Source organism: Leopardus geoffroyi, chromosome D3 (assembly GCF_018350155.1).
Source record: "Leopardus geoffroyi isolate Oge1 chromosome D3, O.geoffroyi_Oge1_pat1.0, whole genome shotgun sequence".
Classification (NCBI taxonomy): Eukaryota; Metazoa; Chordata; class Mammalia; order Carnivora; family Felidae; genus Leopardus; species Leopardus geoffroyi.
Window position 1 is genome coordinate 21297747 of NC_059339.1, and position 16892 is coordinate 21314638.

At 44.1% G+C, this 16892-nt stretch overlaps 1 protein-coding gene across 1 annotated transcript in view; it reads right to left on the reverse strand.

The window, feature by feature from the left end:
* The window catches only part of SLC5A1 (solute carrier family 5 member 1), a 72572-nt gene extending 64562 nt beyond the window's left edge, over positions 1-8010 (reverse strand). Inside the window, exons 1-2 of the mRNA XM_045457688.1 lie at positions 7707-8010; positions 469-540 (exon numbers count right to left, since the gene is read on the reverse strand). Of these exons, the coding sequence (XP_045313644.1) occupies positions 469-540; positions 7707-7838 (204 nt within the window). The 5' untranslated portion in view covers positions 7839-8010. The remainder of the gene's footprint in view (positions 1-468; positions 541-7706) is intronic.
* Between the last annotated feature and the right edge of the window lie 8882 nt (positions 8011-16892).

Consider the following 16892-nt stretch of genomic DNA (forward strand, 5'->3'; position numbering starts at 1 on the left):
AGCTCCCAAGGTAAGACAAATAAAGTCTCTCTTTCATGGGACTTAACATAACAAAAAGGTAGTAAAAGAGTTATTATTTATTGAGCTTCCACCCCATAAGAGGTACCCATTTCTCATAACACTCCTGGAAGATAAATACTATCATCCCCAATTTATAAATACAAAGGTGGAAGTTCAGGTTTTCCCAAGATCACTTCAGTCTGTGTGTTCTTTCTGCTTCTCCACACCGTCTGCTTGTGTAGTCTCTTCCTCTACTTATACAGTAAAGGATTCCAAGCACATTTATTTAAAGGCTATTCCCTTACCACAAGAGATTAAGTTTATCCAGATTAAGACCTGGTGAGCAGAAGACCCATTATCAGGGATTTAAGGCAGGAAGGAAGAATCACTGCCACCCAAAGCTAAGAAGAATAGGGCCTTCTATGGGGAATTTTGTAGTTAAGCAAATAGTTTTCAGAGAAAACTTACCGGCCACCACACCATACTTCGTCCTGCCAGGAAGAAGCCTCCAACAGTCCCACGATTAGTGGAAAACATAGCCTGAAGAGGAAAGGTCAAAAATTTAGTATAAAACTAGAACAGAGCAACTTTGCCTGCCAAAAGGACATACCTCTCCCACTCCCATATACTTGTACTTTCTTTTACTGTCTTTATTTCTGAAGCACTTCCACATTCCTTACTCCCCTAGAACTCCACTGTACTTAGATGAAGGAGGCAGGGACCTACGTATGACAGACAAGAAGACTGAAGCTCAGGTTTAAAAACCTTTCCCTGGTGCAGCTCTGCAATGAGTTCACAGTGTGGCTTCATGCAAGTCACTCCACCTGAATGTTTGTTAAATAAGGAAAATGGAACTTTTCATGCCATTTTTACAAGCATACTCAAGGTGCCTAATGAAATATCATTCTTTTTGGGATGCCTGGCTGGATCAGTAGGATAAGCATCTGGCTCTTGGTTTCAGCTCAGGTCATGATCTCACAGTTCATGAATTCAAGCCCTGCACCAGTCTGTGTGCTGACAGCACACAGCCTGCTCAGGATTCTTTCTGTGCTCCTCCCCTGCACACGTGCTCGCTCTTTCTCTCTTCAAATAAGTAAATAAACTTAAAAAAATTTTAAGAAATATTCTTTTTTTTTTTTTTTTAATTTTTTTTTCAACGTTCATTTATTTTTGGGACAGAGAGAGACACAGCATGAATGGGGGAAGGGCAGAGAGAGAGGGAGACACAGAATTGGAAACAGGCTCCAGGCTCTGAGCCATCAGCCCAGAGCCCGACGCGGGGCTCGAACTCACGGACCGCGAGATCGTGACCTGGCCGAAGTCGGACGCTTAACCGACTGCGCCACCCAGGCGCCCCAAGAAATATTCTTTTTAAAAGCATTATACAGTGGTGCACCTGGGTGACTCAGTTTATTAAGTGTCAGACTCTTTTTTTTTTTTAATATTTATTTATTTTTGAGAGAGAGAGAGAGAGAGAGAGCAAGCTGGGGAGGGGCAGAGAGAGAGGAGACACAGAATGTGAAGCAGGCTCCAGGCTCTGAGCTGTCAGCACACAGCCTGACGCAGGGTTGGAACTCACAAACCATGAGATCATGACCTGAGCTGAATGCTTAACCAACTGAGCCACCCAGGCGCCCCAAGAGTCAGACTTTTAATTTCAGCTCAGGTCATGACCTTGCAGTTGGTAAGTTCGAGCCCCACATTGGGCTCTGTGCTAATGGTGCGGAGCCTACTTAGGATTCTGTCTCTCCTTCTCTCTGCCCCTCCTCTGCTTGTGCTATAAATAAATAAATAAATAAATAAATAAATAACTCAAAAAAAATTTACTAAATAAATGAAAGCACTATACAAGGGGCATTAAGGAGGACACTTGTTGGGATGAGCACTGGGTGTTCTATGTAGGAGATGAATCACCAGATTCTATTCCTGAAATCATTATTGCACTATATGCTAACTTGGATGTAAATTAAAATAAGTAAATACATACATACAAACATACATACAAATATACATACATAATAAGCATTATACAGTATTTGAATTATATTTCAGTAATGTTATTATCAAAACAAAAAAATGAAAAATGCTAGAGGAATGCATGGTGTTCTTATTAAATACATTAAAGATGGACCATTCAAACTCAGTTCAAAACTTTCTGAGATGTAGGTAGAAGCTTGCTGAAAACATTACTTTTCAACATATTATGAGTACTGCAGAATGATTATTGTTATGAATACAGAAGGAGGAGATTCCTTCTGACTGGGGTGTCAGGAAAGGCTTCACAGAGGGAGCAGCACTTCAGCAAGTCTTGAAGATGGAGTGGGATTTATTAGTGAAAGAAAAGAAGGAAAGGACATTTCAGACTGTGGGAACAACATGAACAATAACCCAGAGATAGAACTGCAGTGTGGGGAGGAAGGGAACGGTGAATAGCATTACCTGGAGAGCCTGGCTGAGGCATATGAATGAGGAGAATGGTGAGAAGTGGGAACAGACTGCAGACCATCAAATGCCAAGCTAAAAAATATAGGCTTTATTCCATAGGCAGTAGGGAGCCACTGAAGGTTTATGAGTGCATTTTCAGTAAATGACCACCAGACCCTCCTTGTTTCAGAACCCTTGGAATGTTGCCTCTGAACCTTCAGCTAATTCCTGGTCCAGCTCAGGCCCAGGCCCAGTCCTCCAGCTCAAAACTGGGACAGTATCTCTGCTAGTGTTCTCCTCCTCCCTCCCTCTATGTCAATGGCCTTCCCTTAGCTGATGGCCTGCTAATGTCTCTGAAAATACTAATAACTGATAATGACTGAGCCCTGTTAAAGCTGGTTGCATCGTGACCCCTGAGGCTTAAGAGCATCACTGGTGCAAAGGAATTAACCTCAGATGGTGACATTTCAGATGCTTAGAAATTCAGTTTATTCAGCAAACATGCCTACTATTGATAGCATATTGCTAAGTGCTCAGACTCCAGAGATTGACCAGACTCAGTCCTTTAGGAAGCAGCGTCATTCACACATCCAACAATCAACATAAATTGATTGTTGTGTGCCAGGCAGTTCCAGGGAGAGCATAGCTCAGATCTTTCTGGACTCGTGGCAGGGTCCTCCCTCCCATAGGACATACTCTTAGGGATTCTGTGGTGTTTTTTCTAGGAATAGCAAGAGGACTAACAAACACAAGGAGCAAAGAAGGTAGCCAGGGCTGAACAAAAATATGGTCCAAGGACTCAGATTCTAGTAGTTTTCCAGGGAAAGGCCATTCTGAAAGTGATTCTGATGTCAAAGCAGGTTGATATGCCCCAGTTGGTATTGGAGGGACACAAAAAGTGGGTTTGGGGCCCAGATACAACATTTCCAAGTTGGTCTCAGAAACGAAGAGCTTAGAGGAAAGATGTGACAGTCAAGACTAGAGTGGGGAACTGGATAATTCAGGAAAGATATTGAGGATGGATAAAAGGCAAGGACAGGTGTATCTACACCAGGCCTTCTCTTCTCTGGAATGTTTATCCCCTCATCTCCACAAGCCCAGACCCAGCAGACCCATCCTTCAAGGCTCCTCAAATGTTATTTTCCCCATGAAACTTTACCTGACACTCCACCACAGAAACTTCCTCCTCTACTATGACCTCTCCCCTTCACAAACAAAAAATAATCTCTCTCTCCTGTGAACATCTAGAGATTTTCTATAGATGTTCTATGTTTCTATACCTCATTCACAGCCCTTACACTTTTTTCCTTTATGTTGCCATATTATAATTTTTTTCCAGCTTTATTGAGGTATACGGACAAATTAAAAATTGTTTATATTTAAGGGATACAATGTGATATTTTGAAATATGTATTCATTGCCAAGGGCTGCCTGGTGGGAGAAATGGAGAGATGCTGATCAAAAGGTACAAAGGTAAAATTATAAGATGATTTCTGGAGATCTAATTTACATCATGGTGACCATAGTCCATAATACTGTATTGTATAGTTAAGTTTGCTGAAAAAGTAGACCTTAAGTGCTCTCACCACACACAAAAAGCATTGTAACTGTGTGAGATAATGGATATGTTAATTAACTTGATTGTGGTAACCATTTTACAAGTTTTTAATCCCCTGTAATGCTTAGTATAATGCCTAGTGCATGGTACACATTCAATAAAATGTTGGATAAAAGGGTTTCCCAGCGCCTTCTGCCTCCACTCTTCCCCCATATCCCACCCCCGAACACTCCTTCTGGAAATGAGCAATGCCTTTCCAGGCAGGCATTTTGCAGACTGCCAGCAACATTCAGTAGGTGCTACCAGTAGGTGTTATTACTATAACTTGTGTACCCTGCCTCCTTCTTCCCTGCTGTTTATTCCCTACAATGGAAAGACACTGTCTCCATGAGCAAAGGATGCTCAAAGGAAAGCTCTAAGGTTCCAACACCACTTTGTAAAACATGGCATTAAATTTGCCTGTCCACCCTGCAACTAGAAGAGAATGATTTCACAAGTGCAAGCCAGAGGAGCAAAAGAAACACAACTACTGACCCATATTTTTTTTTTCTTAATGGATTAAAAATATCACTGAACAAAAGGAAGGCACTTCAGACCTTTGCTTAAAGCTTAAGAAACTGGGGGTGTTGGGCCTGGAGTAGAGAAGACTCCAGTGTGGCCTACCATCTTCTGAGGTAAAGCGAGACAGCGTGGTCTGCATAAGGCACAACCAAATACAATGGAGAAGCTCCAGGACATCAGATCTGGGCTCCATACCAGGAAGATTTTCCTCACTTTCAGAGCTGTGTAGAGATGGAAGTGGTGCCACTGGGGAGAGTCTTGGCCAGAAATATTCAAGTGAAGGGTGGACAATTGTTCAAGATATTTTGGTCAAGTGGTTTAAGAATAGACTCTAGCACAGGATGAAGAGGGTTAAAACTGAATAAACTTTAGGTCTTCACTTTATGAAAATATGTCAGGAAAGAAGGAATTCCACACCACCAGGACACTGTCACAGCAATGCAAATGGTGGTAAGGATCATGGAGAGAGTATTGCCAGAAAGGATGCTGTCTTAGGGAAGGGAAGGTGAGACAGTAAAAAAACCATGCCTTTGGTATCTAATCCCAGCTCTGGCACAGATTCATCTGACTGACTTCTTGTCACCATCTGATCCTCACCTGTAAAATTGAAAGGCTGAGCTTCCCCAGGGGCAATTGCTACTCAGGCATCCAATGATGCTATTAGTGCAAATGATTGCATAAGGCAGGGATCAGTAAATTTTTCCTGTAAAGAAAAATGTCCAGATCATAAGTTATTTAGGTTTTGTGGAACACACATGATCTCCACTGGACACTCTTCCTCTTTTATTTTTTACAACTCCTTAAAAGTGTAAAAACACATTTGTAACTTGTGGGCCATATAAAAACAGGCGGTGGGCCAGATTTGCCCTGTGAACTATAGTTTAACAACCCCTAGCATAAGGGGGTTCAGGATAGCTTAAATGAAATCTTCCAGAAAAAATAAAGTTAGAGATTTAGCCTAAAATGATACAAAATGCCCCAAGAAACAGAGAGGTGGCGAAAGAAAAATGGAAATATACAGTGAAGAATAAGCTCAAACCCAAATATGATTGGAAGAGGGTAAAACAGAACAAAATAATGTTGGAAGAGATGTGGATGGTGATAGAGGGACATTGGCTATGGGTGTCTTTTCTAAGATGAAGAAGCACCATAAGCCAGGATCACTCTGTCTGTGCAGCCCAGAGATCACTCAGGAGTCAGGATGCCTATCCCCAAACCAAGCCACTCTTGATGCTCCAGTAGAAAAAAAAGGAATGTAAACTGGAAGAAATCCAGCACGTTAAATAATCAGGGTCCAGAGGCACTGACTAATGGGGAAAATTAAATGTAGACAAATATTAGCAGGCTCATTAAGTAGCATTTAACAGGACAAGTGATACTGATTCACAGATATTTGAAAAGCATAAACACCATAATCAGCAGGACTGGCAGGGGCTAAAATAAGATTGGTTAGGGGAACAGAGATTATCGGTGATTTTCTGGGAAATAAGCAGTATGGCATAGCTAGAAAATGATGAATTCACATCCAAGTGCTAGGCATTTAGAAGCTGGGGAAGGGTGTGGGGAGGAAGGCAGGCAAAGTGGCAAAGCCCCTGGTACTCTGGAAAACCAAGAGTCAAAAGATCTGAGTTCCAGGAAAATTTCATGTACTGCAACCTTAGGTAAACCACAACAACATGGGGCTTCAGTTTCCTTTTCTGTAAAATAGGGATTAGTATTCCTGCCCTCCTTATGTTGAGGCATTTTGTGAAGATGCCCTATCCAGTTGACCGCGTTTGCCCATTTTACTTAAAAGGACAAAAACAATTCAAGGCATGGCTCATACCTTGGAGGGCAAATGACGATATTATTTAAAAAGACTCCTAGACTCCATAAAGAATTTTCAGATTCATGTCTGCAGATCCTCACAACAATCTTCAGGAGTCATAAGAATAGGTAAGATTGTACCTATGCACACTTGAGTAAACTGAGGCTGAGGCTGGTTGCCTGAGGTTGCATAGCTAGAATCACGTCAAAGCCAGTAGTAAACCTGAGAATCCTGGCCCCTGGTTGGACACTTCTGGGAAGGTGAGCATATTGGGGAAGAGTTAGTAACACTGATCCCTTGTGACACTTGGAAAAGCTTTCAGTCATATCTAGTTTCTATAATTACTTAACAAACCAAAAAAAAAAAAAAAACAACGCTTCCTTCTATCCCTAAAAAACAAAACAAAACAAAATAAAAAACTCTGTGGCCATGGAAGGGTTAATATCCGCCCTGCCCCACCCCCCACACCCCCTTCTAAATCAAGAAAGAGTTCAACCACCTGCTGCCATCACAGCCTCCTGGCCCAACCCTACCCACAACCAAAGCTTTTGAGAATGTCTGCAATATATGCACATTTAAAACACCTCATCTTCTAGTTGCTGGGTGTGCCAGAGTCTGTCATAGTGAAATTTCCAAGTTCCAAGTTCCAAGGCTGTGAAGAACAAGTTTCTCTGGTTTGGTGTGTCCCCAGTCCCCAAAGGGAGCCACGTGCATTTCCCCAGCACCAGGCCACCCTCCAAGGCTTCCTCCTCCTCCTCCTCCACCCAAGCTTTGCCAGCTCTCACTCATTCCAGTCCCTGGGCTTGCAGGTCAGCCTTTCCCAGGGGGACACCAGCAGCACCCCTCCATTTGGGGCTGCCCCACAGCCCCTGCACCTGGCAGAGGCTTTGTGTCCTTCCTGCTCTAAATTGTTTCTTTTCCATCCAAAACTGTATGACTTAGAAGAAACAGGACAGTCCTAGCCTCCTTGGGGCTTATCTTCCAAGCCCAGAGATCTTCCCTGAAGCCCTAAGCTGTCCCTCTCCTGCCCCTCACACTAGCCCCCAGCCTCTCCAATCTCTGCCTCCTTCTCTGCTCACAGGCTAGGGGTATTCTCCTTGGACCTTCCTGTCCAGCTCCCCTCAGAACCCCCCTCCCTTCTGCTCATCCTTGCTTGCCCCCCTCACTTCACACTGTGCCCCCCTGAATTCCTCTCAAGGGCTTCCAAGTTATTTCCATTCGGCTCCACAGACCTTTAAACCCACCCTTTCCTCCTCACAGCTCACGGATGCAGTGGCTCCCCTGTGCAGCCCCGCCCCCCTTGTCCCTGCTGGTGGCTCTTGCCCCCTCAGCCCACGTCTCAGAGCCCTCACATACCCACAGCCCGACGGCCATCACCACCACAAAGTAGACAACGATGACAGAGATGTCGGCCGCATTGCGGATGCGCTCATGTGGCGCAAGGGGTGAGGTAGTGTCGGTCGTGGGGCTCCAGGTGGTAGTGTCCATGGCGGCGGTGGCGATGCGTCCCTCCCGCCCAGGCCACTCGCTCCTTATACCGCCTCCGGGTTAATAATCAGCCCCGAGGGAGGGCGCCCGCGAAGTGGAGCGGTGCAGCTCCTGCGCTGCACCGTCGGGGAGCAGCTTTGGACGCAGAGAGCGCTGAAGGAGGAGCAGGTGGAGCTGTTGGCAGAAAGGGTGGCAGGCTGGCAGGTAAGGGCTGTTCCGTGAGTGGGGAGGGGCCGTCCAGGGGGTGGTGCCCGCCTGGCACAAAGGCCGGCTGTGTTCCCGGCAGGGTAGCCTCGCCTGCTCTGCCAGGGGCAGAGAGGGTGCGGCTCCGTTGAGGAACCAGGCTGCCTGAGGCCAGGGGCCTAGAGGCTTCAGGTCGCCTGCCACCTGCCCTTGGACCAGTACTGAGGCTTCTGCAGACTCTGGTTCTCCATGTGTAAAACGGGTACAAGACTGTTCCCAGGATTCAGCCAAGTTCCTGGTCTCTGTGGAGAAAATTCTGGGGAAGACCACTTGTTGGGTATTGCTGGCAAGAAATTCAGAACAATTTCTTGGTCATGGGGACAGCCACCCACCTACCTACATTTCTGGCGCCCCTGCAGCCCCCAGAGGCACTGTTACTGCCACTGTAACAAGGAAAAAAGAGAGACTAGGAGAAGGGATCCCACTGGGAGTTTTTCTTTGCCCTGTGCCTCACCCAGTAATTGATCTGGGGCCCTTCTGGGGCAGATAGAAGCGAGGATACTAGAGAATCCCTTCCATGGAGCTCATCATATGTTGACCCTTCCTGGGGATTCAGCCTGCCCATCTGGAGACACATGTCTAAGTTGAAAGTCAGGGCTCAGCACAGAGATGATTGAGAAAAGATGCATGACTCACCCAAGGTCACACAGTGAGCTAGTGACAGAGCTGGTCCTACAGCCTAGACCAGGGTAGGCCTAGTTCAGAGGAAGGTTGGAGATGCTCTCAGGTGCTAGCACTAGGGAGCTTTGCTGGAGTGATGAGGTACAGGGAGGAGGAAGGACCACATAAACCCTGCCCGGACTCTGTTCTGCCTCAGGTCCTCCCTGCCCACCACCAGACAACCATCCACTGCCCAAATGCCAACAACTGATTTCTTTGCACCTCACTGTCTCTGAGGTCCACTCCCATCCTCCCTCATCAGCACTTGCTCTTCCTACTGAGGCTGCAGTCAAAGAATCATTATTTGGACTGCATTCATGTAGGTCTTCCCCATTCCCCTCCACCCACTCCCCTAAACTGAGTAAGGTTATGCCCAGGGCCCAACATAATGCCTGGCCACCAGGAACAGGAATTCCTCTTCTGGGGAACCCAGAAGCAGGGGATCTTCAACATGGATGTCCTCCAAAATTTCAAGCTGAGCCATCAGCCACAGCTTGGAGCAATTGACCTTTCATCTATATCCATCTGTTCCCGAATTCAGCAGAGCATTTTCACCTGGCTCCGCCCAAGCAGAGCCCCTGCCCTCAGGAAACTTCCAGTCTGATCTGGAAATGAGCTCATCCACAGCAAAAGTTCAGCCCTGAACCCCCAGCTGCAGGCATCCAGCCTGTGCCAATTTCCAAAAGTGAAGTCTGGCAATGAGCAAATCCGAAAAGTGAGCAGGAGGAAGGACCTGAAGTACTATAGGACCTCAATGGAGGGAATAAACCATTCTTTGATCTCAGATAGCAAAACATGGATGGCTAGAGAAGGAAAGGATGGCAGCCTAGAAGAGACCAGAAAATGCATTCATTCATTCATTCATTCATTCATTATACATTCATTCATTCTTGCAACACAAGAACTACTTCTATGTGCCAGGTCATGTGTGCCAACCCTGGGGATATAGCTGTACACAAGATTCACAGGGTTCTTGCCCTCACAAGGCTTCCAGCCCAGTGGGAGAGATAGACCATCATCAAAAATGAGACAAATACCTATAAAATTAGCATTGTGATATGTGCTTTGAAAGAGACATAGTAATGCTCCAAATGTGTAGCAAGGATTTTAACATGGAGATGAGGTAAAGCTGGGGGAAGGCCTCGGAAGGTCCGGTTTGAACAGGACCTTAAAAGAAGAACGAGCAAGGTAAGATGGGAGTGAGGGATGTAGCAGGAGAGGGCAAGCTGGGGCTAAAAATAAAAAATAAATTAAAAAACATGTCAGTACCAAGTATCCCCCTACCATGGCAGGGTGGCAGGGGGAGTCCAGGATACCTGAGGCCCTTTTGCAATTTCTGTTCCTCACTGGTCTCCTCTAAAAGGACAATTTATACCCAAGAAAACAGCACAGAGATTCCTCAAAAAATTAAAAATAGAATTACTCTGTGATCTAAGAATCCCATTCCTGGATTATATATCCAAAGGCAATGAAATCAGTATCTTGAAGAGATATCAGCACTCCCATGCTCATTAAAGCATTATTCACAATATCCAAGTTGGAAACAGTTTAAAGTGTCCATGAGCAGATGAATGGATAAAGGAAATGTGGTGTATATATATACATACCACATTTATGTATATGTCTATGTGATGGAGTATTATTCAGCCATAAAAAAGGAAGTCCTGCCCTTTGCACCATCATGGATGAATCTAAAGGACATTATGCAGACAAAGACAAATACTGTTTGATCTCATCTATATGCACAGTCTAAAAAAGTCAAACTCAAAATGAATTACTGGGACCTTATCAAAATAAAAATCTTCTGCACAGTGAAGGAAACAATCAGCAAAACTAAAAGACAACCGACAGAATGGGAGAAGATATTTGCAAATGACATATCAGATAAAGAGTTAGTATCCAAAATCTATGAAGAACTTATCAAACTCAACACCCGAAAAACAAATAATCCAGTGAAGAAATGGGCAAAAGACATGAATAGACACTTCTTCAAAGAAGGCATCCAGATGGCCAACCGACACATGAAAAAATGCTCAACTTTACTCATCATCAGGGAAATACAAATCAAAACTACAATGAGATACCACCTCACACCAGTCAGAATGGCTAACATTAACAACTCAGGCAACAACAGATGTTGGTGAGGATGTGAAGAAAGAGGAACACTTTTGCATTGTTGGTGGGAATGCAAGCTGGTGCAGCCACTCTGGAAAACAGTATGGAGGTTCCTCAAAAAACTAAAAATAGAACTACCCTACGACCCAGCAATTGAACTACTAGGCATTTGTCCATGGGATACAGGGGTGCTATTTCAAAGGGACATATGCACCCCCATGTTTATAGCAGCACTATCAACAATAGCCAAAGTATGGAAGGAGCCCAAATGTCCATCAATGGATGAATGGATAAAGAAGATGTGGTATATATATATATATACAATGGAGTATTAGTTGGCAATCAAAAAGAATGAAATCTTGCCATTTGCAATTACGTGGATGGAACTGGAGGCTATTATGCTAAGTGAAATTAGTGAGTCAGAGAAAGAGAAAAATCATATGACTTCATTCATATGAGGACTTTAAGAGACAAAACAGATGAACATAAGGGAAGGGAAACAAAAATAATATAAAAACAGGGAGGGGGACAAAACATAAGAGACTCATAAATATGGAGAACAAGCTGAGGGTTGCTGAAGGGGTTGTGGGAGGGAGGATGGGCTAATGGGTAAGGGGCACTAAAAAATATACTCCTGAAATCATTGTTGCACTATATGCTAACTAATTTGGATGTAAATTTTAGAAAATTAAAAATAAAAAAATAAAAAAGCCAAACTCATAGAACCAGAAAACAGAATGATGATTGCCAAGGGCTAGGGAGGGGGTGGGAGAAATGGGGAGATGTTGGGCAAAGGTTACAAACTTCAAGTTATAAGATGCAGTGTATAATGACTATAGTAAACAACATTGTATGTATACTTGAAAGTTGCTAAGAGATTAGATTTTAAGTGTTCTCACCACAAACACACACACACACACACAATGGTAACTATGTAAGGTGTTGGGTGCTGGATGTGTTAGTTAACTCACTTGTGGTAATTCTACCCCACTGTATGCATATATTAATTAAATCATCACATTGTACACCTTTTAAAAAATCATGCTGTACAACCCAAGTTTTTTAAAAAAAGAATTATTTTCTCTACACAGATGCTTCCAGGAAACACAGTATGATACACCACCTGCCCCCCACAGCTGGCCAGAGCTGCTGGACCACTGCTCGTTGGTAAAGATCCTGTTGGCCTCTCTCCTGCCCTCCCTGGTGCCAACCAAAACCAGGCTCTGGTCACAAAGAAGAACCTTCTTACCAGAACCCCAAGGGAAATTAAAAAAGCTGCCCAAACAGCCAGACCAGGGGGAAGATGGGGCTGATGAGGAAAGACAGACATAAAAGCAAGAAGCAGACCCCATCTGAGTTCACAATCTCAGGTCAGATTGGGGTCCTAAGTTTGAAAAACCAGATGCCCACAGATTCACAGCTAAACCTGACTGTTGAGAGAATACTATTCAAATGACTCTGAAGTCACTAAGCTAATATCTACAGATGGCAGGGGAGGAACCCAGATTTGGAGTGTAATGCCTCACCACTATGTGGGAATTCTCCTGTTGCCTCTTCTCTGCCTTCCTTCCACACTACTCAGGTGTCTAGGTCCCACAGGAGTCTTACCTGCTTCTACCAGCCCAGGAGCTCTTCCCCAGCAGGCCTCGAATGTGCAGTGTCCACCTCTTACTGGCCAAACTGTGCTCCTAAACTCTTGTCACACCGTGAAATAAACAGCCTAGATGCAGAGGCTGTGAGTTTGGGAAGTTGCCTGGGGAGGGGAAACCACATAACTAGTTTGAATCATAGCACAGCCATCATCCAGCAGCAGACCGTGGATAGTTCATTTGACATCCGTGATCCTCCATTTGAACATCTGTAAAATGGCATAGACAAGGACCGTCTTGTGAACCTGTGAGGTCCAAATGAGATGAAAATGCAAAGGAGACTCACTGACAATAAAAAAGGCAAAGGTGAGGTACTGCTATGATTTTCTCTTTTTTCCTTTCCCTTGTTGCAAGCTCAGTTGTGGGAGGCAGACTGTTGATCAGTGTATTTGTTTCCTGAGGGTGCTGTTAACAAATTATCACAAATTTGACAACTCAAAAGAACAGAAATGTATCCTCTCGTGGTTCTGGAAGGCAGAAGTCCAAAATCGGTTTCAATGGGCTGAAATCCAGGTTTCAACAGGGCTGCATTGCTCCAGTTTTTTTTTTTTTCAACGTTTATTTATTTTTGGGACAGAGAGAGACAGAGCATGAACGGGGGAGGGGCAGAGAGAGAGGGAGACACAGAATCGGTAACAGGCTCCAGGCTCTGAGCCATCAGCCCAGAGCCCGACGCGGGGCTCGAACTCACGGACCGCGAGATCGTGACCTGGCTGAAGTCGGATGCTTAACCGACTGCGCCACCCAGGCACCCCATTGCTCCAGTTTTAAGCAGGATCCTTCCCTGCCTCTTCCAGCTTCTGGTGGTGCCAACAGTCCTTGGCTTGTGGTCACATCACTCCAATCTCTGCCTCTATCTTTGTGTGTGTGTGTGGTAAAATATACATAACATAAAACTTCCCATCTTAATTATTTTTAAGTGCACAATTCAGTGGCATTAATATATTCACAATATTGTGCTACCATCACTACTATCTATATCCCAAGACTTTTTCATCATCCCACACACTCTCTATCCCTGAAACACTAACTTCTTATGTTCCCCTGGAAACCATCATTCAGCTTTCCATCTCTATGAATTTGACTATTCTAGGTACCTTTAGCCAAGAGGAATCATACAATCTACTCTGTCTTCACAATGCTTTCTCTTCTGTCTGTCAAATCTTCCTCTGTCACTAAGGACATTTGTGATAGTATTTAGGGTCCACCAGGATAATCCAGGATCATCTATCCTCATCTTAAGATCCTTAACTTAATAACATGTGCAAAGACCCTTCTAAATAAGGTAGCACTTACAGGTTCCAACAATTAGGACCTGATATCAGATGGCCATTATTCAGCTACTGCAGTGATGGTGAAGGAGTCCGAATATGGAAGGATTTGTTGGAAGAATTAGGATTGGAGCTGCTTTGGGAAAGGTGGAGTGGGGAAGAAGACACAGCTGGAGGGGGTGAGTCTAGGCCCAGAGGGGTAAAAGCCCAAAAGCTTCCAGGCAAAGAGGAAGTGAGAATAAGTGAGAAGGGCCAGGAGAGGGAAACAACGAGTTGGCCCCAGGCTGCCTGCCCTTCCTCCCCAAGCCCCAAGCTGGTATCTGGGCATGAAAGGAGTAAAGGAAAGGACAGAAAGCTAAGAAGAACAAAATGCTCCTGGCCCTCCCTCTAAAGCTGAAGTCAATAGTAGTTGACCCTTGGTGGTCTCTATGCAATCATCTGAACCCTAGCTAGGCCTCTGTCATGCTGGGTCACCTTGGGCAAGCCCCTTATGTTCACTGAGAACCACCTCTACAGTGGGGATTGAATTTGAACTAACAAAGGCTTGCTGAGTACCCACCATGCATATCAGTTTTGGGCTGGGACCAAAACCCAGGTTGCTTAATGGTAGGCTGTAGCTCTTTCCTCTACATTCCAAATCCCAGACAGGCTTCAGGAAGAAGCTGCAGGGTGAGATGCTGCAAGATGTCTTAGCCTACCTCCCCTAGAGCTCTTCACAGGGTATTGCCTCAGCCCCAGGCCTTAGGCTGAGGCAACAGTAATAACACATGGATGATGGATGGCCCAGAATCAAGAGACCTGAGTTCAGGTACTGGTTACTCAGCCAAGTGGCCTTAGATAAGTCACTTTTCCCTTTCAATACTGTTTTCTCACCAACCAAATTGGCAGAATTTGACCAACTGGTCCCTTAAGAAAGATGCTGGTACCAATTCTATGACTCTAATCAGGTCCCTGAATTTCCCTGATCCTCTATCTCTCATTTATAAACTGGGGACATTAAGCCCTGGACAGTTGCATGTCACAAGCATGTCAATTCCACTTCATCCTAAATCTCACCCCTCACTATGTCTGCTGGCCCCAGGGCTCACATTTTCTACTGCTCACCACCATTTCTAAAATTGGAAAGGGTGACTATGACCCTCCCTACACAGTCCTCACCCAATGAGCTCGGCAGCTCTAAAGCAGTGTGGGAAGCAGACCTGGTTGGAATTGTGCCTCATATGTAAAACACTTCAGCACACTGCCAAGCACATATTCAGTTTTCAATAAAATGTTAACTTTAATCTTCATCTTCATCTCCTATCTAGACTCAAAGTCATGGGGCCTGGGGCCCTGCCCTCAAAGAGCAGAAGACAGATATGAAAAAGAAAACCTATACTGTGTGTTGAGACAAATGGTACAACTTCAATCTTCACAATGGTCCTATTGTTTTTCCATTTTATGGATGGATCACTGAAACAGTGGTTAAGTAACTTGTCCAAACTGGTAAATGGCCATGCTGGCACTCAAAGTCATGCATGTATAATACCAAAGCCTGTATTTTAACTACTGGAAAAGAGGGTAGGGAGAGAAGGGGAGATGAAGGAAGAGTGAAGCTCTAGCCCTGATTCTAAGCCTACTCCCCAGCCAGCATCTCTGTATTCCTCCCCTGCCTCATCCCTGGGTTGGCATTTGGCCCCAGCTACCTGTAGGTGTGAGACATTTCACTGAGTCACTAATTATAACAGATGCAGGCAAGAGTCAGCAGCATTACTATCTTCTGCCAAACACCCTGGTTTTTTGATAACCCACAGCTCAGGATTAGAGTAGGTAAAGTAGCAGAGTTAACTGTCACTCAAGTCCTGACATTGTAACTGTCACCCCATGTGTTCTAACTCCCTCTGTGAGATGAGACAGAGAAGCAGCTCCTGATAGGAGGTAGCCAGAGGCCTGCTGGGATTGGCTAAGGAACTCATCAGAGCTCTCACCTGTGAATCTTATCCCCACACAGCCAATGCCACCAATCCATCAACCCACACTGAGAAAACCAAGCTCAAAAATCCTTGGGCAACTGAAAAACCCATGAAGGTAACAGTGGGAATGGCAAGTCATTCATATATTCAACAAATATCAGTTGTGCATCTGTCAAGGCTTTAGGGGTACAAAGTGAACAAGATAAATGTAGCCCCTTTCTTTGAGGAACCTAAAACTCATGCATGTGCTTAATGGGTATGGGGTTTCCTTTTGGGATGATGACAATGTTTTGGAACTAAATAGAAGTAACAGTTGCATGCACTTAATCCCATGCAATTGTTCACTTTAAAGTGATTAATTTATATTATGTGAATTTCACCTCAATTAAAAAATAAAAAATAAAAACCATAACCATGCATAAGGCATCAGGCCTGGAGACAATAAAAATTTAATTCTCACTCAGATGATTTCTTCCCAACTTGTTGACTGATCCTAAAATTTCATGAGTTTCATTCATTTGTTCAACTAATCATTTGAGAAGAATGAAAAGGTGAATTTGTTTCACCATCAAAAGAATATCTTCTCCCATGTAATGGCTGGTCCTGATAATTCTATATTAAGAAATGTCACTCGTTCATTCAGTTAGAGTATCCATTCTACACCAGGTACTGGGGTTACAAACTTGAATAAGACACAATCTTTGCAATGAATATAAAAGTGCAGCTATCTCTTCAAGATACTGATTTCAATTCCTTGGTATATATACTCAAAAGTGGCATTGCCAGATCATATAGTTCTACTTTTATTATTTTTTATCTTTTTAAAAATACTTCCATTTGGGTATAGTTAACACAGTTTCAGGTGTACAACATAGTGATTCAGTATCTCTATTCCTTATGCTATGCTTACCACAGTGTAGCTATCATCTGTCCTGATATGTTACAATATCATTTACTGTATACCCCATGCTGTGCTTTTTATTCTTGTGGCTTACTCGTTCCATAACTGGAAGCCTGTACCTCCAACTCTTCATCACTCATTTTGCCACCTTCCCACCCTCCTTCCCCCTGGCAACCATCAGTTTGTTCTCTGTATTTATAGATCTGATTCTGCTTTTTGTTTGTTTATTTATTCATTTGTTTTGTTTCTTAGATATGGAAACA